We start from the raw sequence: 27,255 nt of genomic DNA, 5'->3' as shown, positions 1-27,255 counted from the left end.
CATGTTATCATTGTTTTTTATTGTTATTCTGTACAGTACAACTTTGATTCTGCACTGTAAGTTGAAATATTACATTTACTGATCGAGGCGCTGACATTATATCATCTGCATACTGCACCTGTAAACAGTTTACAAGTAGAAAAATACAAAAAACAGACACCACTCATCAATATGTGTGACGAGGAGAGAGAGAGAGAGAGAGAGAGTGAAAAACAAACGACTGAACAAATGGGGCTTCACACTGTAAAGCTTTTCAACCTTCTGGTGGAGATGAAATCTACAGAATTAGAAGTGATTTCCCCACAAAAAAAAAAGGCAACGTGAAATTAAACTTCAGGGAACCAGGCGGTTGCTGAAGCGTTCTTGGAGATGAGAGGAATTGCACATTTTCTAAAACAACAATAATAATAATACTAGTAAAAGTGAAACGTTCAGCCAGTTGAAGGTCCAGTGTTTCCTCACCGTGTTTAAAAGCTACATTTGTTTACATCAAGTGCACTTAGCACATCCACAGGGAGAGGCCCTGCAACAGGAGAGAGCATCACAGGCTCCTGTAGGGGGCGATGAACGTCCACAGTGTTTAAGGCATGCATTCAGAATAATGTCGAGCCAGAACAGTATTAGAAAAATCAAATTTGTGGAGATTTCACATTAAGAACACGTGGCAACATGATCTTGAGTCAAGAGAGAGAAAAAAAACAGCAGAGCATATTAACTTGAGATCGTACTGATGTGTAGTGGAATAAGACAAACACACTAACTGACACACAAACATTCAGTCTAAATTGTGCTTACGGTTTTCAGTGGCATTAGTTTCCCACAGGAAACGAGTGTGTGTTGGGCTTGGCCTGATAAAGAATAAGGATATTTTCTGTCATGAATATAAGACAAAATTAGACAAATGTATGTAAAATCAGATATAAAACACAAGTAATGAGCTGTTATTTATTACATGTGACCAATCATTGTATATGTGCAAAACAAAAAGTTTTCTTGATGAATAAACTTGGACAATGGTGACACCATAAAAATCATAAAATGACATTTTTACTCAGAGAATTAAAGCAACACTATGCAACTTTTTAACCTTTAAACCAGAGTTTATCTCCAATAAATCAGCAGGAAACGTTTAAATATGAAGAGTTTGTTGGATTTGTTACAGCGGCAACAATTCTGGTTCTGGAAGCCGGGGATCATGGGTAATATCAACAGTTCAGATGTGTTTCACTTCAGTGGGACTACACACTCAGGCATAGAGTCAATCACTATGTGTGGCTGCAGGGGGCGCTGTTACATAGTGTTGCTGTAAAACTGAAATCATGCAGGTAAAGAAAGAAAGAAATTACTTTACCAGTAAATGTAACACAGAAACTAAGGAATCTATTTCTGACTGTTGAGTTTGAGTAAAAACTGTTTTACTGTTTTGAGTTTGAGTAAAAACACACAGACACACACACATATACAGTAGAAGTGCACATTCACAGAAATCCACACATTCGGAGCGACAAAAAGTGCAGCGTCGTGCACATGTACGTTTATCATCTGCACCGATGTTCATCTCAGAGGATTCTCTTCTCATTGATGTTGCACTGAAAGAAAGTCAAGGCAACACAGAGGAGAGAAACAACAATCTGTGGCCTCACAGGACTGAAACAATGATGCAGAACACCTGCATCACTTCTAAAAACTAAATATTCTGTATTTGCCAGCTCTGCTCAACAGACAGTTGCAAGAAACAAAAATGTACATTTATACAACCGACATCAGATGGTGCGTTGAAGACTCAGGTATTTCAGTTTGCACGGCTCATCACTGCATCTGGACCAAGTCGAGAGGAAAGCGTTTACCAGCTGTGGCCACACGAGGGCAGAGGAAGACTGCATCGGCGCTGCAGTCCCGAGTCCTGCTGCAGGGAAATGAGCCTCATCTGCAGACAAACTGTCCCCAGAATACAAAACTGCTCTCAAAGCAAAACCTCTCAGTTATGAGTCGACACAGGGTGGCAGCACATTTATCATCCCAATAATACAAATAATAAGATATATCTATTTATGTTATGTATTACTTCCAATACCAGAGTCAATCAGTGAATGTGTTCTCCTTTGTTGAATTTTACATGTTCTCAACATATATATTTAATAATTTATTCATTCATGTCAATAAAGCGATCAAATAGACGTATGTATTTTGAATATTTTTACTGCTACCCGTGTGTAAAGTTACACAACTGAGAGGTTTTACCTAAGACATTATTTCCCTGTGAGCAGGATTTGATAGATGAAAAGATGAAAAGATGAAAGGTCCAACACATGGGAGATCTGATTGGTTTTACACACAGACCAGGAGCTGTGGCTGTGAGCTCTCCTCTTGACATCCAGCATGAAGACACCTCTGCCTCGCTCGCGATGAGGACACACACATGGACGATCAGTGGGCGACAGTAACAAGTGCACAACTAGAACGACAGCACAAACAGAAAAAAGGCCAACGTCGGGTCTTGTCAAAGGCCCCAATCATTTTCAAGGCATCACAGATGCAACGATTCACTGACGACCAAATAAAAAGGAGGAGAAAACATGTCCAACCACTGAATCCTCGAGATGCTGCGCGACAATCCAAAATCTGTCTTTTAGGCACAGTGATAAGTCACCTGACTCGACCTGCAGGGACATGAGGGGAAATTAAAATTCTTATATTCAATACAAGATATGATCCCTTTTTTAATTATTAGAGGAAAAAGAAGGATAAAAAAAATCTTTGGGGTGTTGGAGAAGGGGATGGGGGGTATACCGTCCATCCTCTTTCACCCAGAGTGTCTGATTGTTCTGATTGGTCGACAGGCGAGTGCAGACAGATGGGGGTGGGTGTGGTCACGAGGCTTCGTCGCCTGCTTCTCCTACTGGCGGCTGTTGATGCTGGAGTTGGCGCTGCTGCAGCTTTCCTCGTAACTGGGTGGAGGCTCTGAAACACAGACGCGTACACTGGTCAGTAAAACTGGAGTTCAAGTCTAGTGTTTCTTAAACTGTGTTTGCGTGTGTGTGTGTGAGGGTTATGTGGATAACTCACCATGAGGGTAGTCCCAGCTGCTGTACTCTGGAGGGAGAATGAGCGAACAGGAAGTGGGTACAGGAGTCACGTCTCCCTCGGTGAAGAAAGGTATGGTGGCCCCGGTGGACACGCAGAACATTGGAGCCGACATGTCGGGTTGCCTGTGGCCGGGAGGCAGCGCTGCACCTGGTGCGTGGCCGAATGCGCTGGGCGACATGGTGACCGGCTGACCGAAGGGATCCTGCTGAGAGTGACTCTTGGTCGGGATCTCCTCGCTGGCCATGCCCGCGGCACACGACCCCTCATATGGCTCCGCCGGTGGGGCACTGGGTGTGACCCCTGCTGCGCCGGGTGCGATGGCGCCGCCGCAGCGGTCTGGAGTGGAGGGAATGGTCCTCGATGGAGATAAGTTCACAGCGATGTTGCCGATGTAGATGGGGAGAGTGACGACTGCGTCCGGAGACTTAAGCGACACCTGTAACACACATTTACTTTATGAAGGAAGCATAGGCCTGAATTACGTTATTATTAAAGAGATATATCATTCAGGTAGATCCCGCTACTTAAAGGATAATGACAAACACTTTTAATACAACAATGGCCACGCTCTCTCTGACCTGTATGAAATACTCGATGTCTATGAGGCTGCAGCCTGCGAGCACCGACTGAGGAAGAGGAGGGACGATGATCTGCTCCCTCCACTCTGCGTGTTTTCCTGCCTTCACTCCGGCTCCCTCGACCTCTGCGATGGTCCGCAGGTCAAACAAAGGCCGTTTGGTCTTATAGGTCACTTTCTGGTGTGAAAGAAATGCAGATGTGACTATGAATATGTTATGGAATAATGTTTACAGTCTTCTTACTTCTGCAAAGGAGGTAATGTTTTCATTTTGGTTGTCTGACAATCCAGTGTGTACCTGTATGAGACTGGCCAGTACACATCCCGTGTCCTTCCCAGACTTGTTGTGGATTTCAGTTGCTAACTTGATGACCTGCCCGGGGATGTAGCCCCTCAGGTCGCTGTGCGCTTTCAGCATCAGGGTCCCCGTCTTCACCAGCAGGTAGCTGAATTTCTTCGTGGTCACAGCGTAGCTCAAATGCTGCAGAGACAGAGTCGCAGGATAAATGTTTGTTTGTGGATTGTTTAGCAAGTCAGCCGGCTCATTAGCAGTCGTTGTGCTGATGATCTATTCCTGCACAGCTCCAGAGAATCAGGAAACTGGCAGCCATGACGGGAAGAGCGAGAATGATAAGTGAGCAATGCAGCAGAGTGAAGGGGAAAATGAATCTGGATCCTTCTCTGCCGTGAAATCGAATAAGACGGAAGGCCGATCAAATAAAGAGAAGCATTAAACCAGACCTCACGTCTCGAGATTAGGTTTAAAAACAAACACTTTCAATCCAGTCTCAGAAACATTATTGAGGTGATAAAAGTTACAGATTTGTGCATCGAACACTTACTTCAATGTCCGGCACCTCATTGAGGTTCAGCAGGTTGAGCAGGTAGAAGAGTCTCTGGGCTTTGTAGTCCTTAGAGAAGCGGGGGGTGTCGATGGCGGCCCGCACGCGGTAATTAATCTTCCCAAATGGACCCTCGAAGGAAGTCGGGGCAGCGACTGAAGAGCGGGAGGAGAAGAAGAAACTATTATCTCTGTCAAGGAGGTTATATTTTCACCCAGGACATTTTGTTTGTCAGCAGGAAAACATAAAAATTACTGAACATATTTCCACAGAACTCGGTGGAAGTATGCTCTCTATTATAGTCCCATTAGTGGGGTGAGGACAGAGCTAGAATAAAAGTGTCGTCCATTAAGGCCTCTATCAGAGCTGTAAAGATGTAGGGAGCCTTTCAGACAACACACATCTTGTCCACGAGCAGAAAGGGACACAATTTTGTTTTGGACTCAAGTTAAGGACAGAGACGAGGAGGAAAAACACCGGAGGGCAGGAAATTTAAGAGGAGCGAGATAAAAACAACTATTTTGGGAGAAAGCAGCCAGACAGACAGAAGGAGAGATACCATCTGACACTGGGCTTCATACAAACAATCTGCATTTAAATCACCAAACAAATAAAGGGTCATTAACGTGTTGTCAAACTAAAAGCCCAGCAGCTCTGTGGCACTGCTCCTTTTCCCCTTTTCCCTCCCTGATCCTCATTCAGATGTTAATGTGAGTGGGGCCGATGGCAGCTCCGCAGAAACATCTGCTGCTGCCGCTGTCAATAAGAATTAACCAGGAGAGGCGGGATGTTGTTGTTGTGCTGCAGACATCTTGGCAGCAGACGCCCTGACGGGGGGGCAGAGGGAAGCACCGGGCCGACACTCCCTGGAGACACAGCAGACTGAGCAGCTCGTGGCTGAGGAGGGTGAAGCCTGACGCAGGCAAATACCTCCCTCTGACTTTTTCAGCTGCTATCACATGTCAAGACGCTGACGTCATTTCAACAGGCAGCTATTTCCTGCTTTTAGGAACCATTGGAAACACTCGTTGATTTGGAGGTCTAAAGATGTCGGGACACTTACGATAAACTGAGCTGAATTTGTTTTAAAAGTCACTGTTTCGAGATGATGTTTCTGATTAACTTCAGTAACCTGTGAACAATCACGAGTCAGTCTCCGCTGTCAATCAAGACCCTTAGCCTTGTCTTTAAGAACTACTAAAAAAAGAAAGGAAATACTTAATGTAAATTAACTCAGCTTTACCAGAGGAATGCGTTCCCCTTCTTATTGAATTTCTTTTAAAGTCGAAATTAATAAAGTCAGGTTGACTCTCCGGACGTGTAAACTGGACCCCACCAGCAGGGGTCAGTAGGAGACACCTCTCTCCTGAGTCAATTATCACAACATGATAGTCAACACTGTGCTGATGCTCCCAAGTCTGAAAGAGGAGGGGGGACAGGCATGGGTGCATGAAGAGCAATTAAACAGTGACTGCACAACAGGAGAGAGGACTATAAATAACCTGAACCACCCTGTGCTTCAGCCCACGCCTGAGAGAGCGCAAGATAACAGACGCTGCACCGGGTGTGTGTGTGTGTGTGTGTGTGTGTGTGTCTGTGTGTGCCCTCCCAGGTGGCGAGTGTGTTCAGCTGATCATATGATTTGCACGGTTGTGGTTTTGCAGCGTCAGGAAACCGTCACTTGTCCACATCGAGGACCTGTTTGTGAACAAGTGGCATCAGATATCAAATCTTCGTCCTGATTGTTTGAACTGTATTACAACACAATGACTCTTCACACACTTCCACAGAACTGCGTGTCTGCTTTGTGGCAGGGACAAAGGGCGGAGATCAGAACAGGTTATCAGACCTGCATGCTCCTCCTGTTGACGTCTTTGTGGACTTTTGATGAAGCAGGTCGACGAGAAAACAATTACGGGAATGGAGGGCGTGCCTTCGACATAGAGGAAGGAGCACTTGCACTCACCTGGAATAAGAAACTGGAACGGGAAACTGTGTTCGCCTGCCGCCAGAATCCCTGTAAAAGAGGCAGGTTAATCAGTGACCCAGTGGAATGAGAAGAAAAACATCAATGTCGTGATAAATCAAACGGTTTGTGCGTGTGAGTGTGTGTTTTATTTGACGACACACGTCTTGGTAAACAGTAGATGACCCGGCGAGGCACCCGGCCTGTGGAGCTCACCCACTTTCCCACTGGGATGGAGTTTCTGAGACGAACAGGCGTTGCCGTTCAAAGGCAGCCAGGACGAGATTTCTTTTGTAGGCGAACAAAACTTTGCAATCGAAACCGGGTCAGCCGGCGTCACGGTGAGGAAGTGATAAAGCGTTGGGTGTGTGAGGGTCAACACACGTAGCTGGAGCTTTTCCCAGCAAAGTTAATCAGTGATTTACGAGCAGCAGCAATCGACCCCGAGATTGAGGGAGACACTCTGCTCTGTTACAATACAGGTCAATTAACAATTAACAGACACATCTGGTTTTATTCTACATTTTTCATATTGTAAACAAAGACTTAAAACCCCTGTCTAAGTTTTCCAAAGAACAAAGAGACTTTTTAATAACGATGCAGAACCATAGACTGTAAATAAAGATGGACAACGCGTCTCCACTTCCTCCCACTGTCGAGAAGTGAAGCCAAAATATACAAACGCTGCCATCTTGTGCATTTGGAGCCAGAGTCCGCGCAGTACTGACCAGGGGGTGGAGTCGCAGTATCGAGGAGCCGTTGATACACAAGCTCAACCAATCGTGAGTCACTCTAAAGTTTGTTCCATGTCCCATCGACTAACATGGAGGAGGCGGGGTTTATGACCTATACTGCCGCCAGCCACCAGGCTTCACTTTTGTCGTCCATCTCTATATACAGTCTATCTTCACGACAACAAAATGTTATTCTATTCAACACACATTTGCTGCTCTAGTGTAATTTGAAAAAAAACGCCTTCATACTTGTTTACTTCTCAAGGTCAATTAAATGGATAACAGTAACATGAGGAGCCAATCAGCGTCTCTGTTTCGCTGAGAGCACCTTGAGAAAACCAGGTTAATAATTCTCCAATGAGCCGACAGCTCGACTAAATTGTTCCACAAAGCGACATGTCTCCTCTCATTAGGGACGGGCACACAGCATTTTCCGTTAGTCTCAGGTTCCTGAGGGGAAGTGCCCAGACTGTGTGTGTGTGTGTGTGTGTGTGTGTGTGTGTGTGTGTGTGTGTGTGTGTGTGTGTGTGTGTGTGTGTGTGTGTGTGTGTGTGTGTGTGTGTGTGTGTGTTCATTTGCATCATGTTTACTTCTAGTGGAAGGATTCGTGCTCTGAACCAGTACAGGTGCGACACCTTATATCATACACTCCACTGTAGAGGGCTGAGCAGCTGCTACAGATACACAGAGGAAAACCTGTCTCAATGAATGAGGAACAATAAAAGGAGGGTCAGGTTACATTATATGTTTTATAGGCCAAGATGTTGAATGAATAATGTGACATATGAGAACACACGAAAACTCAAACGGTCTAAATATAAAGCTGTCGGTTGCTAAAACAAGTCTTCATCAGAGCCACAGTAACAGTGGAGCAGTGGGGGCATTAACCCACAACAGTGACAGGATGAAGAGTGGACTCTGACATCACTGCTCTTCACTCCTCCAACCGTCAAGCATCCATGGCATAGCTCATTATCAGCCAGCCACAGAGCGTGGCTCGCTTTGTGTGTGTGTGTGTGTGTGTGTGTGTGTGTGTGTGTGTGTGTGTGTGTGTGTGTGTGTGTGTGTGTGTGTGTGTGTGTGTGTGTGTGTGTGTGTGTGTGTGTGTGTGTGTGTGTGTGTGTGTGTGTGTGTGTGGTGGTCTTCCGTCACCCTTCCTGTCTCACTCTCCCCGTGTTGCTCAGCCCTCGGGGGGCAGAGAGAGAGCAAACCCATTTTCGGAAGACAATGGGATATGGAAAAAATGTCAGAGATAAATGGGAACCGCAGAGGGAGGGTGTGTAATGAATTATTTACAGGGAGTGGTCCTGGTGTTTTACACTAGGTTCTGTCTGTGTATTATGAATGTACTGAGGTGTTTAATGAGTTTTACTGTTGCTTCAAAGATTTCAACATCCATAAACCCTCACATCTATAACTAATAGGTTTTGTAGACCAGAAAGCCCTGGATCGTAGGCTGACTGTTTTTTATTCATAACACAAGTTGTGAAGACAAGCATCGGAACAGTACCTGCGATTCAGTATTAATACTAAACTGTTATGTTGAGAAATAAAAAACTTTCTTCCTCATTCAACAAACAAATACCAAACTCTTTTTTCTAAAGTTAGTTTACCTCACAGTACTTACTTTTCTCTGAGTCACTGCTCACTGTCTATTCTCTCTCCTCTCCTCTGTCCACTACAGATTTACAGAAATAAATGTACCTCCCAGCCGTGTTTAGGATGTAAACTGATGTATATTGCACATGTTGAGAAACAGCACTAAATATTAAATTGCTTTGCAGTGTTTTAATCAACATGGATTTCATGCTCCGAAGACCACCGGCAAGTGGCACAGTGCGATTTGCATTTACAGCAGATTTCATGCACACACAGCACATTTCAACGTCTGGCTGTGGGCGGTATCACGCAACACATACAAAAGATGGAAGATCCCACTCACAACAAAAGGTCGCGTAAGCTCTGGTTTCCACAGGCGAGCAGGGCCTCAGAGCAGCAGGGCGGAATGACACCCTGCGCGGAGCATGTCCGACGCCCTCATCGGACGCTGCTGGACACTGATAACCACGTCGAGCTCAGAGAGGCGGCGTGCAGACAGGGAGGCGGGAGCATCCCGACAGGGGACGGTTACTCTGACTGATTGAGGCTTTTAAATCCTCACTACAGGGCTGCGAAAAACCTGCTGCTGCCATTGAGAGATTAAGCCTGAATGCTGCAGCTGATTTCCCATAAACCAGATGAAGAGTGAGGCAGGAGCATTCACTCATGTTACACAGCTCCGTGTTGACAGGGCTGTGGAGGCTCTGACATTTCAGTGCTCGCAGCTAAGAGAGATAAATCATAACCTTTGTTACAAATGTACATGCAGGATGTCAGCAGAGAACCTGCCCAGTCACATGCATGTGTGCTGTGGTGTTAAAGGACCATGCTTCTGTTTTTACAGGTCTATAAACTGCATGTTTTCCTTTAGCTTCCAGGCAGCCATTGGTTTCCCTTCTGGATTAATAAAGCTGCTTTTAGAGATGCACTTAACTTGGACATTTTCCTGCTCATGTCTGAGTCAATTGCTCCAAACATTGTGCAGAGTTTTTCCTGTCAGCCCCCTTGGGAAAACTGTCAGCCCAAATATCTCAGGATGAAAAACAGGAGCCACACGATGCCGAACAAGAAAACAACTTGAAAAGACGACAAGATTCGAGAGCTGGCCAAAAATACATGTCCTGCCGCCTGCATGTTCTACCCTGACCCCTTATGTGAACGCTCCTGACAATCTCCTGTTGTGTTATTCACATGAAAAACACAAACAGGATAATGTACAGACCCAATATTTCATATTTTTGGGAGTTCATACCTGAAAACAGTACGAGAAGATTATTTTAATGTTTCCACGAATAAAAAGCTGCCTGGAAAGTAGGTAAAGTGCTTCAATGTTCAAAACATGAGGGGGATTCAGAGAAACCCTAAAAATAAAGCCATTAGGATTCTGCTGCTGTCACCTTTGTCAGCAACAGACAATGTGCTGTTGAAGTACTGCTCCTCCAGGCTCCAAGAGGCGTCGTTCATTTTGTTGGAGATCCCACATGAGCCCTGACAGTTCACCTTGATGGCTGAAATAAGAGGAGAGAAAGAAAAAAAGATGTCAAGTTCAGGATCAGTAAGACATTCCCAACATTAAAAAACACACGGGGCTGCAGGTATAGATTACTCTGCACATTAGTTTCTTCATTTGATCTATTTCTGTTTTTGATGCATGCTTGCATTTGACATTTGTGAATTGTCATTTTGCAACAACAGCTGGTTGCATAATCTTAAGTAGAACAAGTATCACTAATGTGACGGATATGAAACGCTCCGTGATGCTGACATGGTGACGTATCACAAAACCTACGGTACATGTTAGCAGAGCTTCTTAATCGAAAGCAGCTCGGGCACCGCAGAGTGAAAAACCCAGACTGGCAGCACGAAACACTCTGATCAGCCATGAGAACGAATCACAAAGAGAGAAGTCTCACTAAATCATTACGGGCCCCTGTCAACAACCAGAGGTGAGGAGGAGGATGTTTACCAACGAGCTGCGCTGAAACCGGAGACGTTAAAGAGGTTGAAGACGTGGACGATTCCGGTTTGACTGGTTTGGACGATCATGATGAAACAGGGAAAGTTAAAGTCATATCAAGATTTCTGATGTTACAGCAGGACGTTCAGATTAACCTGAAAATCTCTGCAGACTCAGAACTGAACCTGAATCCAGTGTTTTCATGTCTGTGTCATACTGCCTTATGTTTGGAAGAACACAAAAAATGTGCCTAACCCTAAGAAACACAAGCTGCAGATATGTTCACTGATGGTTGTGGCTTTTCACAATAGAAGCCTTCTCGCCAAGAGAATGGAGAGAGATCAACAGTCGTGTGGTAGAAACAGATCTACTGGCCTGCAGCGTGACCACAGCCTGACCACAGCCTGACTCTCTCTCTCTCTTTATCTCTTTATCACACAACCCATACTCTCTCTATCCCTCTGTTTATCCATCTGAGAGGAAATTAAAAACCCTAATGCACATACACACACACGCACACACACACACACACACACACACACACACCACACACACACACACACACACACACACACACACACACACACACACGCACACACACACACACACACACACACATCATAACTGTGACAGAAAGCAGAGGATTAAACTGACGCAGCCTCTGTATTATCTCAGTCATCAGACAAGCAGACAGACAGACAGACAGACAGACAGACAGACAGACAGGACTATATATTGTTTTCAATGTTTATTCATCAGTCCCAGTGTGGAATCAGATACTTCAAACACCGTCCTCTCCTCACAAGACCGGCACGAGTCGTACATTACAGGGGCACCAACTGTGCACATGCTCCAAAATGACTCCAAGCTGCCCAGAAAGTGGGTTGATAAGAACTAGGTGTCCGTGGGGTCCACAGCTGGAAGCCAAGTAAAAAAATGTCGACCTGTTGTCGTCATATTGCCAAAACCCTCTAACCAGCTTCCACTAACCAGCGCTCCTCTAGTCTGAATGACAACGTGTCCTTGAGCAAAACACTGAACCCTGAAGCCTGAAGCCCTGCATGAGTGTGTGTGTGTGTGTGTGTGTGTGTGAATGTACCAGAGTGGTCGATAAGACTAGAAAAGCATTATATAAATACAGACCATTTACTACAACAAAAAACGACAACACACAATCTGATGTAAAAAATATCCTGCCACAGTCTGTGTTTAACCAATCACAGCTCATACCAATGCAGGATCCTGTGACCCTGTGCTGGCATCACACACACAGACACACACACACACACACACACACACAAACACATTTCCTCAGAGTGGCAGATGGCAGCTCTCTCCACACCAGCAGGACCATTGGCACAGTTTTTGGGGAAGAGGGAGGGACCTCTTCGGTAAAAACAAAAACTAAAATCTCCGCAGCTCAATGTCCATTTATTCGGCCATTAATTACACCCTGCAATCTGCTCCTCTGGCCATCTGCCTCATTCACGGGGGGAGAATAAAACCTCCATATCCTCCACATCAACACGACCCGTGAGCTTTCTGCAGGCTTCACCGAGCAGAGAAGAGAGAAACGACTGTGACGTGATGTGTCTGTTGTGGTAAAGTCAGGAGCTCGAGCCCATGAGGTCAGTGCAGGAATAATCTGTTAATATCCAGCAGCAGCGGCAGGGAGAGTGGCAGCGGCAGAGCTGAACAGAGAATAGTTGCGTAAGAGACGGGCTCCTCTGGCAGAGAGACCGGCTGTCTGTGTCTGAATAACGGCCGAGCCCCTCCACACACGCATGGAGCCAGATGGATCAGGGGTGGTAATGATGTGTTGGATGAGACCCTCATCCGCACAAGAAGGAAATGTGTCACCAACAGTCCAAACCTAAATTTAGCCTCGTGCTTGGTTTGTAATAAAACCTCTTGATTTTTTATGTTTTCATCTTAAAACCTGTGTGACTCCATCATGTCAGAAATGTTTTAAATTAAGGGCGTTTTTTACACTTGAAGGTCCGAATGAATCTTCAAACCAAGCTTCATGTCTTTGATATGTTATTTAAATCTGATCTGGTTTGTTTTGGTTTCACATTGTAAGTTAGGGAGCGCAGTAAAATGTTTTTGGATAATGACTACAACCTTCTTCTTCTATTGTTTAATGCTGTCTCAGCTTCCTGCAAATTTCCCAAAAGTCTGAACTATTTTGGAACTGAGACGTCAGAATGTCTGCACCAGTAACTAAGATGTGAAAGCCCCCTGAAACAACTAGTAGCTGCCAAATATGTCTTTACACTGCTGATTGAACAAAACTGAAAAGAGCCTTAGCAAAACTAATCAGGCTGTTATTTATCTTTCTGATCTTCAAACAAGAAGAAGGCCGGCTTCAAATATCGATATTCGTGGTAAATTCGATTAGATCTCAAACAGCAAGTGCTCGAAGCTCTTCACCAACTTCAGAAGTGTACAAACTAGAATCTTAATGCTAACTCAACCCGCTGAGTTTTGGTTAATTTACTGAAGCTGACAACTTCCAACTTGCCCTCGCACCAGCAGCGATGGATTCACACCTGGGAACTGCCAGCACAGGAATCTACAGCAGGGGCCAGTTTTCCACAGAATAAACCACAGCCTGAGGCAAACTGACACTCAGACGAGAGAGAAGCCGGCAGCGGAGCGTGCTCTGACTCAGCAGCTGACTGGATTTGTTACCAACACACTGGAGTCGGTCCAGGTCCTCTCCACAGTTCAATGGGAGTGTGGTGTAGGCGGAGAGGAGCCTGGTGCTACTACTCATTGTGTTTAGCGAGTTAGACGGGGTGGGCCGACGGATCCAGGAGATGTCAGCAGCGATAGCGTTTGGAGAGCTGGCTGCCTCAACACGACTGCTGTGTTTTGGTTCTCTGATGAGGGTGAGATCAGCGATGGTGGGTCAGGGAGGAAGTGGCTGGCAGTTGAAGGTGTGGTTCTGATGAGTCAGGTGATCGCTCATGATGAGGGAACTCGGATAAATCTGTTTCAAACACACCCTGGATTTTACTGCACTTGGCACAAACAGCCTGAGCAGAGGTAACCACAAACCTGACTGAGTCGTTTCGACCTCATCTGCTGATCATGTAAATCAGGAATCATGTATTATCATGCTTATACCTGGGCTACAATTGAAACTCTGCACTATACTGGTGCAGTAGCTACTCTGACCTAGAATTATACTTTACGTTGAGAAATATGAACATATTTTTCTACAAACCTCTTTTTCCAAATTTAACCTGATATTTGACCATATGTTTTACGATTGGTTAATCCACCAGTTATTTTTTACAACTACTGACAACCAACAGTCCTAAACACTCTCAAAATATTACATTTACTATAATGTTATTGTAACCAAAGCATCAAATTCTCACATTTCACAAACTGGAACCACCAAATATTCTGCATATTTGCTTCAACAATGACTTAATCAATAACCGATTATTAAAAAAGTAGAATAAGAATAATCTTTAAATAATTATTCAAATTTTAACCAATTAAAAAAGTCAGTTTCATTTACGACAGTTTTCTTACCTGTGAGCATGTAGCGAACATAGCAAATACTGCGTCTACAGTTATCTACCAAAAACAAATACCTGTGAGTAATATATGGGGGTCAAGAGAAGATAAGATAAGAATATAATTGATTCATACCCTTGGGGAAATTCCAGTAGTGGCTCACACAAAAAACAACATTACATCAACAATTAAATAGAAGTAATTAAAATCATACAAGGGTCACACTGATACACAATAACTTTACAAACAACAACAGCTACACAGAAGTGCTGTATCGTCATGTAAAAGTTTATAAAGCTATTCCTCTACTGTGTCCTCATTATGCCTATAAGAATATTTTGTGGTTATTTTTTCCCCTCACACTTAATTGCTAAGTCATTGATGCCAATTTCCTCCTCCACTGTCTCCGTTCCACTTCCCGAGAAAATGTGCCAGTTACACAAAACTGGTATTTGCTCTTCTGCAAACATGGCTGAGTTTATTTACAGAAAAACGTTTTTTACACTCTACACATGGGTACAAACAAAACACAGACTAAGAGCAAATGTTTAATCACGAGGCAGAAAATGTGCCTGTGGGGTGAAACCATGAAGTCAGAGTTTACTGCCTCTTGCATCACTTCATGGGAAAAAAGGAGTCGGCTTTGGAAGCACAGATTTGTTTCCCCCCCACTGATTTCTCCTGAGTCTAATTTCAGGTGATGGTCTGAAGTGAGTTTAAGGTCAAAGAACAAAGCAGAGTGAGACAATTCTCTGACTCACAGCAGATAGAAAAAACACATCTTTACAACCATTAGGATTTCATGAGCTTGCCCAAGAAAAGGCCGTTTGAATGACTTGAACTGATCAACATTCCTCACATGCACTGAAAAGGCTCCTCGGACGTCATTTAAATACATTCCTGCATAATGAGGTACGGAGACGTCCAGAGCAGCGTCAGTGGGATACGTCCGGGCGGTTTTACACTGAAAGTTCGGTCGACACAAACCACAAAACCTGACCTAACGAAATCTAACTGACGTGGAATTAATGATGCCAATAAACGCACTTCAGTTAAGTTAAGTTCGTTTTTCAATGTTTCCTTTCCTCTAGTGTGTTATCTAGTTCTCCTAAATACGGAAGATTCTGAAATACCTCAGTAATTCGGCCAATACTTCTGCACTATCGTGAAATCACGGTAACCAACGTTTACATAATGAATCCCCGTTGGCTGACACACCCCCATAACAGAGCCAGGTTAAAAAACAGAGGCTGGTATTTCTTAAAGAGTCTTAAAGAGACAGGAGCTAAAACAAAGTTTTTCAGACAGAGGCTGAAAAGAGGAGCAGCAGCAATGGACAGTTTGAGGAAAGTGATTTGTTTCCAGCTTGTAAACCTTTTCAAGTAAGGAAACAAAAACAATTGTGAACATGAATATGAGCAGAATATGTCGCCTTCAAGGTTAAACTAAAGGTTAAATGTGTGTTATCTAGACATGGCTAGTCCAATTTTTGATTGTCAAACCATCCTATGCTTAGATCGTCATGGAGAGATAATATTATTATTTCTCTCATGTTAAAATCACAAAATTTAAGATTTCCCTTTTCGTTTTGTTTTGACAGGTCTGAGCTTTAGACAGAAACAAAGTCTTCTGGAGAAGCTATTTTTCATCTTGTAGCATTTTCAATAACAATAGTCGTGAATGACATGACAGAAAAAAATACACTGGCAACATTTCTAAAACCCTTTGTCAAAATGATTCCTAGTTTCTTCCTCAAACCCCAGAGGTCCGAGCCTTCGCCCCTGTGCCAAAGGACAGCCGAGTAATCCGATGCGACACTTACTACCTTCATTAAATCTTTAAGTGCTGCAAACAATTAGTCCCTCTCACTTTTCCAGCGTGTCCCCTTATCCTCTTTCCACTGCCTCCCTGTGAGACATGTCAAACACGGCCACCTGATCTTTTGATCTATTACTCCTGACTGGAGTGACTGTAAGGGAATCCCCTGCAGAACAGAACAGAGGGCGGGCTGTTCGCTCAGACATGTCCTAGGTAACCTCTCTGTTAGGTCGGCAGCAGACGCAAACAGTGCACTGAGACTAAATCCACAGAAACTAGAGATGGAATTTCTGGTTTAATGAGGCTGGCCATGAATAAACAGGTTATTGATTCAGTCAGCAACTCAAATTAACTATATGAAGCGACTATATTATATGATACTCTACTATGATCTGCTCATCAAGTCCTTTTCTTACTTTTTTGTGTTACTGACCGATATGCAACCATGATTTGACATATAGAGCAGAAGTGGAAAATAGGGTAAACCCTTTATTTCACAGACTCTAAATAAAGATGGACGATGTGCTTCTACTTCCTCCTGTTGCACAAAGGATACAAGCGCCACCATTTTGCGTTTTTCATGTCATTTGGAGGCAGACTCAGAACTCATTCCATCCATGCTTTGACAGACAAAACAAACGATGATGAGAATAGCGCCGCACCGAACCATGCATATGGCTGGAATAGAGTTACAGCCACGTCAGTTTAGGTTGACACACACAACACAAAGCGTAGGAGCAGCAGCCGGCATAGACGTGTTAATGTTTGGGCTCCTGCAGCCGTGCACACCAGAACGTCAGGAGTGGGAGATAAAAGAGAAAATAATGACAGAAAATGTTAACGAAAACTCGAGTGACAGCGTTACAGAAGAAGATCCCAACGGAGTTATTTTGGCTATTTAAAGTCCAACAAAAAGCAGAGTAGCGTGCACTGCAAATTGTGAAAGCACGTGCCCACAAAGACAAGTAATACCACTAATCTTTTTTACCATCTAAGGCAGAAACAGTGATTTGATTTATATCGTGATATCGTTATTGACTTTCTTCCATATCACCCAGCCCTACACACAACTGTTCTATGAGCATTACATCATTAACCGGCTGAAGGACTCTTCCACCAACCCTGTGGTTTCTGTCAAGCTTTGCATGCTTTAAGACCATTGATCACTTGATGCTGTTTAGTGTTTGCATGCATTTTAAGTGCATACACATCTGCACAAACAGTACACACAAATCCTTGCAAACAGTGTGTGTAAGAAGCTTATCCCTGCCGAAGTTACATCATAAAACAATCAGCAGATGTGTGATGTGTAATCCCTCCCTCCTCTGCACTCTGTCTTTCAGGACAACAAAAACATTACCAGTTGGTAATGCAGCTGCTAAATATAAATAATCATTTGATTCTCCAGATAGTTTCTTGCATTTCATTGTCTTGGTGCAATTAAAATGATTAAACACTGCCTCTTCCCGGGCTGGGATGACTTTCGATGGTATCTATGTCAGCAGCGACCTACATTTTAGCACTGGCCTCTCCCTCATAGCAATCAGCAGCGTCCTCGGTCGACCTGATCTCATTTTACTGGTTTGAAACAAAGTGGTTTGGTTTGGAACTCATGTTGAATCGGGTTACATCTTTAAAAAACATCAAAAACAAAATTTAAGGACCTAAGAAAGAAGGAAACCAGCAGAAAGTGTGAGGCAGAACTAGACGGCACTGTTAGTCATCTTAGTTGAGACAGTTGAGAACAAGAGATCTGACTGTTATGAATCATAGACCAAAGTTCAGCGAGAGTCAGCAATTGTCCTTGCCTTTCACATGTAACGAATGCAGAAGTAGATTGTCCAGGGTCAGAAAAACATTCAGAACAACAGGACAATCTCCAGAGTGTTCATGTGAGAGGTGGCGTCTGGGTGGCGCATGCAGGAGGCAGGAAATCACGTTTTTATAGCGTTGCACATCAACACCGACATCTGCCCTCGTCAAAAGCTCTCGAATCTCGTTCCTGTCATTGGGACCCTGAAGTGCATACAAGTGAACTGCATGCTCTCACATGAGTCAACACACCCCCTCCTGCTCCCAAAACAAATTGAATATAACGCTGTGGGAAACACTGTTTGTGTTATACCTCCGGCACAGTTATATTTACACTGCTCCAAACATGTTTGATCAGACATTTAGGATCAGCTGACGCCCGACGGTGACACTCTGGCCTCCGTCACCCGCCTGAATGAAACTGTCGCAGTTAAATCACAGCTGACTGAACAATGCTGGTGTGTCTGAGCGGCTACAATGGTCTTCTTGCTGTATCTGCAGCTGCAACAGCGGCACATGATGACCCACGATATCTGACTCATTAGTACCATCCACTGACTTGGGCTGCCGGTGTAATTAGTGACTGTTTGGAACACATGGTCCATTATTAGGAGCTAAACTTAGTGGAGAAGCAGCTCGCTGCCGCTGCAGTTGTTTTTGGAGAAGGCCGACATGGAGCAGTGTTAAAACTGACAAAATAAACTACCTTTGTTTATTCTGTAAAATTAAACGTTTCCATATCTGCAAACAAACAACGATACTGACATGTCTGTGAAAGGCTCATAACAGCCACGCTCTAATTCATATACAAGTGAAAATATACAAGTGCAGCCATAAAGCACCTTCTTCTCCCAGGCTGAAGTTTTCTATCTTGAGTTTCCTTCTTTTCAGGCCCAGCTGACAACTTTCTCAGAAGAACAACATCCTGTCTGCAAACTGCTTCTGCTCTTTTTCTCATTTTACCGCACAGGAAGTGAGACAGCGCTTTAAAGCGGGTGGAGCTGGGGTGTGTGCCCATCAGGAGGAGTGAGACAGACTTCAAAAGACAGGGGGGGTTGGATAGATAAGTTCAAGGGGAGCCGGAGCAGCTGGTGCCAAGATTTCCATTTGATTCACCGTTTCTATGGGCACAGTGGAGACTGATGACGTACACACGTGGATCGATGCCACCATCCCCACCACAATGAAACGAAGCAGAGAGAATGAAGTCGCTTTGACTCACACCGAGTAGTCATGCATCACGTTCCTCATGTCAGGACAAAAGACACCAAAAGTCAGAAGGGAATAAAAAGAAACCTTCCTCTTCCTTTTTCCAGATAATTTATTCATTCGCTCAAGTCGTTTTTTTAACCTGCACGTCTCAGTAAAATCTAATTAAACAAACAAAGAAGAAGAAGAATGCTGAAAGACAACGGTGGATTTGTTCCCTGTCACATTAGAGCGAGATGTGAGTGGGTGTTTCATTGTTGTTAAAGGAGCTTATTAGAAGCACTAGTAGCTGAAGTTGTAGTTTTTCCCATCTTAAACAATAGACGTTTTTGTTATATTCCTCAGTCTACAGTATGTACTATAAATCACTTTAGGGGCTGGTGTGTGAAACTATGTCCTAATAATCCGGATGCAGCTCCTGTGAATTCCTGTCACTAACCCTCGAGGTGGTGACGTGAGGATGTAGTCGTGCCCCCAGAGTCTAGACGCTCACAGTGAAACCTCAGCCTGCGGGGATGTCTTCGTGAGCCAGAGAGAACAGACACATACACTGGATTCATTGATTTATTCTGTATCTATTTCAATCCCAGTTTTCTCTGTGTAAACACAGCGTTTGATGATCAGCTGAATCCAAAACAGTGATGAATATGCTGCTAATCTGGGCTACAAGCGTCCTCCTGAAACCAAACCATTATCTCTAATGGTAATGTCTTTCAGCCTCGGTTTCACTACAGTCCCTGTGATTCAAATACGTGTGCACTACTCAGTGTATCTGTACATGCACAGTCCCTGCTCCTGCCTGGACTGCATATCCAAGGTCAAACTGGTTGACAACACAGAATTCATTTCTCTTGTGAGACGACCCTGAGTCATTCATCACCGTGCCCACTTCAAATTCTGCCCACATAGTTTCAAACACTGGCTTTCTATTATTACTTCCCTCGTGTGTAAAAGAGTGAATGTGTTGACGCTGCGGTGCAAACATTTTCCCAGCAGGTAAAACACTTGTGACAACACTGGTGTCGGTGATTCACCAGACATGTTTGTTTGGTTGTTGGCAGGATTTTGCAAAAACTATTCAACAGATATACATGAAGTTTTGTGGAGAGGTCGGGAATTACCCGAGGTAGAACCCGTTAGTGTGGATCTAGGAATTTGTGAGAAAATTTATGTTGATTTCTCTGAGAATAAAGTTACGTATGTGTCCCTGAGGTATTGCTACATCCACACTACTATGTTTTACAGTCATCCAAACTGGACAAACTAAACCTTTTGAGTTTTTATGACAACTGAAGGCTACCACAGGTTCTGTTTCATGTTGGAAGAGGGGGGTGAGGTGAGGGGTATTCAGCTGCAACATGCAACTTCACCACTAGATGTCGTTGAATTCTACACACTGAACCTTTAAAGTTTTAATTTTAAAGTACACCACCACTACGTTTCTGCTGTTCACAAACTATTTCAGAGTTTCCAAGCTACAGAGAGGTTACGACATGCTGCTGATCCAATTTAGGTTTTCAGCCACATTCATTTCCTGATTGGTTCTTATTGCCAAGACTCGACTTCCAGCGCTGAATGAAAGATGTTGCAAACTCTGTCAGTAACTGTCTCTATGAAGTCAACCACCCTAACCCTACAGGACAAATACTCTATACTAAAGACATAGAGTATATTTGACTCTGTACCTAAATCTAATATTAAGGTTTAGCTAAGATAACCATTACAATCTCAGCAGTCACATTTCTTCCAGATGAGGGGACCCACACCTTCTTAACATTAAAAAGGTAAGAGGTTAATGGCATTTACAGCTTTCATAGCACAGATAACCCACTGGTGACTGAATACACTCCCAGTCGTCTGTCTTATCTTGAGTTACACTTAATAAATTCTTTGCTGAACAGAGAGCAGCTCTGTGGATAAGTCAGGACTTGTCCGGGAAAGAACAACAGCCATGGAGGGCCACACTAAATTGTAGTGAAACCTTTATAGTGAAACTCGGGGAACCAGGATGGGTTAGTAATTTGTTTACTGCCCACAAAATCAGCAATTCACAAATCTCCGGTTTAAATACAAGATTAAAAAAAAACTAATAACACAGTTCAAAGGTACAAAGTGTGCGTGTCAGTGTGTGTGAGTGCATACACACACTTGTGGCCAGCTTGACGTAGACCTGAGGGACGACTACTCTTGTTTACATAAAGCTGTTGGTTTGTATTACCATAGATTATGATTGGGTTACAGTGAATGTTTGTGCGTCTGCTGTTCTAAAAGATAAGCTGAGATCCTCTGATGTAATCGAAGATACAAAAGAACAACACACCGACACGGCTTCGTTTACACTGTTGACAACCTAGATATGTTGTTTTAAAAAGGATGAATGAGGCTGTAAAGCGTCAGAGAGTCAGGTCAAGTGGACTCTCACCTGAGGCGACTAATTTCCTGTTTCAACTGCTGCTCCAAACCTCCGGGCTTCTCAGTAGGACAAGCTGCTTTCAGAGATGCACTCAAGTCTGGACATTTTCCAGAAATCTTCCAAAGGGGCTGTACGTGAGAACCCAAATGTCCGAGTCGGTTTTCCAGAACGGCAAAGTCCAGAAAACGTCCAGACAGTCTGAAAGCAGCTTTACACGTTGGAGCCTGAAGTAAACTGTCAATACAGAGATACAGAGGACATTCCTAATGGTGTCAGACGTTTTGACCTCACTGTATGTCCCACATGAGATGAAATGACCCTACAAGCTGACAGACAGGGTCAATGCAGCAACATCTCCTGTATCAAGTAACCATACATCATACAAAGAGCCAGGAGGTCGACGGAGAAACAAGAGGAGGCTGAACAGAACAGACAGGTTGGCTACGCCCTCTTTAACCTCGGATATATAACTCGTCACCATTAACACAGAGGTAAGCCCTGCTTAGAAGTAGGTGTGTTTTTAATGAAGCCATAGCTGGAGGCCTTATGTTTTTCAGGTTGTCTGTCTGACTCTCCAGAAAGAGATACCTTGGGCGCTGAGTGAGGGAACTTCTTCAAATCTGGTACAACTTGGACCCAAAGAGTCAAACATGAACTGACTAGAGGTCAAAAGTCAAAAGGGCGAGATCGCCATGACTTCACAAAATTAGGTTTTGCCTATTTCAGTAAGCACTTACAGAAACATTAAAACATTTAAAAATCTGATTACGCACACATGGATTGTTACACAACTCTCTACATTAACACACTCAAGTCCTATTTCAACAATATTGGCTCCATAATTCTGGCTGTTGCTGCTGAAAACTCTGCACGATCATCCAATATGAACATTATGTCTGGATACAGGTAAGTGGCTGAACGGAGTTGTAGTGCAGGTTCAACATTAATGTAAGTAATGTTTGTAAGTGGCGTACTCGAGTCCTTTCATTCATGCGTTCATGGCTCTGCTCAAAGCTAATCAATACAGATGCTGTCTAATGGTCTCCATCATCAATAATACAGTGAGGCGGAGGATTCAGAAAGCCTGGATCTGTTTATTAATATCTGTCTGTGTTTATTTCACCTTCCTACCTGGTAACTGTGAACACACCCAACTCCCACAGCAATGCAAATAAAGAAGAATTCATACAGATCATTTGGAGCCACAACACAAACACAAACTCACTCCAAAGACCTAAAACAAAAACCTAACTGTGCACTTTGATAAAGTGCAGACAGACCCTAAATATCAAATTATCAGTTTCCTGGACGGGAACATCCGCTGTCAGGACGAGGAGAGGGAACCGTAACTGAACCAGGAGAAATGTTGATGATTAACTTTGTGTCTATCAGCTAATTTAAGCTCCACTGGTGTCAAATGGCCGCTTTCCTGCTATGCCCCAACTCTACAATCAGGATGGAAACAGTCTCTTCAGATTGTGAAGTAAAAACGTGTACACACATGAACCTCATCAACTGCCTTCATGAGGCGTCCTTCATCAAATAAAAGCAGAAAATCTATTACACGAGGAACCATTCACGGTAATAAAAGTCAGGTCCGACGACTGTTCTCCTCACAAGTCACAAAAACAGGAAATCCTGCCACTTGAGCAAAGTCGACCTGCACACACTTCCCTGCTGCAGCGTGATTCAAGCCTTCTGATTGATGCAGTCATCGGCAGCCATGGTTAAGAGGGGTGTGTCCCAGGGCACATAATGCAGCCTCAGCGTTTACAGCACATTAACGGATGCTCTGAAAGCCCGAGACGGAGCACAGGGCTCTTCGACTGCAGTACAGGAGGAGTCAGGGGAGGAAAAACTGACAACTGACAAAACAACCACCTCTTATACAACTTCTGTTTTAACCTTTAGTTTCATTCGGGGGGTGAAACGCAAGTGAGAATATTCTGTGATACAGAAAGTGCCACTCCAGATGATGAATGAGAGAACGCCTCGATGCCACACACACTGTGGTCTGCGCTCAACAGCATGCCAGTAAATTCACATTCATCATGGCTGAATAAGCTAAACTCTCTTCTTTAGAGGACGACCCTTTGTGGAAGTTTGACAGACTGTCGGCGCAGAGAAAATTTACTTAAATATTTATCAACGGATAAGACTCAAGGTCGTTGTGTTTTCATCGTTGTTTGTCTTTCTTTGAGCAAGATAACGCAAAACCTGCTCAACCGATTTCCATGACAATTTGTGGAGGGGCAGGTCGAAACAGAACAAAGCACCATGGTGGTAACCTACCATGACGTCGCCAACCATTGGATTGCAAACTGCCATAAACCTCTATAGAAACAGGCTTCTTTGACAACCAGTGGAGTTGTCCTCTGGTCGTCAGAGAGAATACAGGTTTCCGGGCACTTCCGCATTGGCTTCACTTTCTGGATCAAGAGTCTACGTCCATTTTTATGAACAGTCTACAGGAGGAAGATTTTGATTTTGGAGCAGATTTGGAAAAACATGCAGATCCAGGATGTATTTTTCACTTTCTCTACCGAGGTTGAGGTATTTGCTCTCTGATCGCCATTCGTCTACTATAATGTTTTGAAAACAGTAAATTGTGTTTACTATAAAGGTAAAACCATCCCTGAGGCAGTGTAGGGTGAAGGCGTCCAGCTGAAGCAGAATCTGAGAACTGAAAACACAGCGGTCTTTCACACTTCGCTGCAGGTGTGAAGTCGGATTTTGTTCATACATTTCGATGAAACGAAAGTGAACGGACAGATTCTGTCCCCGTCTATCACCTCATCGTCATTCCACAACTGTCAGCATCACTGCTTTGATTCTTCTGACTTGGAGAAGCTCCCCCCGCTGTTGTGGATGCTCTTCAAGCCACCACGCTCCACAGCATCCAGCACCACGGGGCTTAAATGTAGGAATAACGCCCGGTATCAAGTACAGATGGGCGACAGTCGTGTGACCTTACAGTGTAAAAGAGCTCAGCAGGAGCTCTGACCGCTGCAGCAACGCCATCTGCTCCAGGGCAGCCAGTGCGTTATGACAAATTAATCACTCTATGACACGAACACGTGGAACTGGGAATCCAAAACATTTAAATTTGGCTAAATTTATATTCATCTTCTGCTGTTTCCCTCATATAAAACGCATCAAAAAGAGAAGCAGTCTCATTATTGTGTCTGTTTTGTGCATTCCCTTCGTTTTCTTTTGAATTTTGAGCGCTTCCTGTGACGCACCGATGATGAAACATGAACTTCTTAAAGCCTTCTCCTTCCAACAGAAATCTCCTAAACAACAGTGCACTTCACAGCGGCGCTTCTTTATTTACAGACCCAGTCAATTAACATACCTCCGAGCCAGACTCTCCTGGAAAAAGTGCTTTGGCTCAAGTTGACAGCAGACCCCCATTATCAGGGAAGAATCCCCACAAGGATCACTTTGCACACAATGGATTCTTTGTGAGCATCCGTGGTAACTCGGAGAGCCGCTCTCCACGACCTGCTTCTCCCCACATTACCAACTACTTCCAGGAGTTTCTGTGAGACGTTAGAGCAGGGCTGGATGACACGGCCCAAAAAAAATATATCAAGATACATGTCGTGAGTCGATATCGATAATTATCGCGATATATAATAAACATTATTATTCATTTTAAGTTTAAAAACGGCAACAAACGGTGTTCTTCCTCCTCACTGTGCTCACACTATACATTTAGGCAACATTGTACTAATATTGTTCTTTTATTGTTTTAATGTTGATTTATCTTGTTTTGTCTGGATTTTTTATGATTTGTTAACTTTGCGATTTTATTTTGCGAAGCACTTTGTAACTGTGTCTTTTACTATTATTAGTAGTATTAATATTATGACACATATAATTCAGTTGTACACTTAATAATAATAACAATAATAACAATAAAAGAGCCAAAACAAACAACTTGAACTTTGGTTATGTCATTGTTGCTGTCATTTTAAACTGTATTAATGAAAATATGTTCCTTCATCACTTGAACCAGCACTTTATGTCCTTATATTTAAACTATGCTGTCATCATTATTGATATTATTTTAATGCCCAGCCCTGAGTTACAGTAAAAGCTTTAGATTCTCCTCCACACACACAACAAACACATGAAGATCGTTATTTAAAAAAGGGAAATAAAGTCTCTTAACACCTGTTGTTCTGCGCAAACAACATCCCCGAACATTTTCTCTGCTTGGTGAACAAAACAATACATGGAAGCAACATGTAGTCGGCGGCAGGATGTGCTGCAGGATGTGGGTTTCTCCTCTCAGCGGCTGCCAGGCGGCACCGACCGGCTGAAATGGCACAAGAGCCGGGAAGCGCACAGCAGCGGGCACCGAAGCCCCCGGAGCCCCGCAACCGGAGAACATGTTTCCGGTGCGGGACACCGAAGGAGAACCACGCCGCCGCCACTCGGTCCTCCGTCCGCCCCGCGTGCGTCCTCACCCCGGAGGCGGAAAGTTTGTCTGGATCTCCGCGCACCGCGGGCGAACCGGGCGACTCGCGGGCCGGAACCGAACAACACCAACGGCCGCCGCCTCACCTTTGTACTGCAGCGGGTTGCTGGTCCGTATCTTCACGGTGCCGCCGATGGACTCCCCGGGGCCGTACACCACCTTGTTGCCGCTGAACGTGATGTCAAATTCCTGGAGCTTCCCCATGACTCCGCCGCTGCGCCGCTCCGCCGCTGCGTCTCCGGCACAGAGGAGGCGACGCCGCGCACTCACCTGCTGCCGCGCGCTCCCGTGCACGCCACTGACGTCACTGTGGCTGTTGACTCGCAGGAGGGAGGGATCAGATCTGCATGTTTTTTATTTTTTTTAATCATTTAACTCTTCATGTGGCGTTTTTATGATCTTTGACTGATACTAAGGTTGATTTGATGATCATAATAATAATAGACGTGGTCGAATATTTCCACAAACTTCCTCCAACAAAGGTGTCATTCAAAATAGATATGTTACTATTATTATAGCTATTAATAGTGGTATTTATCTATTTATTCATCTATTTAGTTAAACAGCTAAAATAAATTAAGATGTCAATATTCTTAACTAAGATTAATTTGATTTAGCAAATGGCCCCATGGGGACAATAAAGTATATCTTATCTTATCTTACCTTCAGATGTACCATTGTTGCTGATGTTACTTTAAGTTGTTTCCTGTTTAATTTTAATTTCAGTTCAGATCTCAATTCTCTTGTACAGTAGTTCCTCGGTGTTACGATGCACTTTCCTGGAAATGTTGTATATCAGGCACATTCCTCACCAATGTAGTATAATAGATGCATTTTGGTTCTACCGGTTTCTCCCCGTGCGGCACCACAGAGCAGGAAGTTAGTCTAAACCATTTCCTGTCCAGCATGGTGGAGTTCTGCATTATGGAGCCAAAGTTTTCAACCACACCACAATCTGAAGGGGACTAATTTGAGTTTGCATTTTCCAGCCGAGATCAAACTCACACCACAACAATACAGTTTGACAGTAAGTCACACGCCCTCAACCACTTCCCATCTCTATGGTCACTTCCTGTGGCCAACAGCACTTCCTGTCAATTTCTGTACTCGAACGTGCATCGTCACTGGCTGAAGCAGATGTGAAAGTTTTGGTTGTGGTGCATTAAAAACTCACAGAGAAAATATATTTAATCATATTTCCTTCACTAGTAGTTTTCACTG

The 27,255-nt window shown here is 43.9% G+C and overlaps 1 protein-coding gene across 1 annotated transcript; it reads right to left on the bottom strand.

Annotated features, from left to right (window-relative positions):
• On the bottom strand, positions 1–26,254 carry arrdc1b (arrestin domain containing 1b). Its single transcript, XM_035184709.2, has 8 exons — positions 26,121–26,254; positions 10,203–10,313; positions 6,473–6,523; positions 4,507–4,661; positions 3,963–4,145; positions 3,666–3,842; positions 3,067–3,523; positions 1–2,961 (listed from the first exon to the last, which is right to left on the bottom strand). The coding sequence occupies exons 1-8, from the start codon at positions 26,236–26,238 to the stop codon at positions 2,897–2,899; spliced, it is 1,317 nt and encodes a 438-aa protein (XP_035040600.1). The 5' UTR covers positions 26,239–26,254; the 3' UTR covers positions 1–2,896.
• Positions 26,255–27,255: the final 1,001 nt, after the last annotated feature.

The sequence above is a fragment of the Hippoglossus stenolepis genome, chromosome 18 (genome assembly GCF_022539355.2).
Source record: "Hippoglossus stenolepis isolate QCI-W04-F060 chromosome 18, HSTE1.2, whole genome shotgun sequence".
Classification (NCBI taxonomy): domain Eukaryota; kingdom Metazoa; phylum Chordata; class Actinopteri; order Pleuronectiformes; family Pleuronectidae; genus Hippoglossus; species Hippoglossus stenolepis.
Note: the sequence above shows the minus strand (reverse complement) of the source record. Positions and strands in the feature narration are given on the sequence as shown.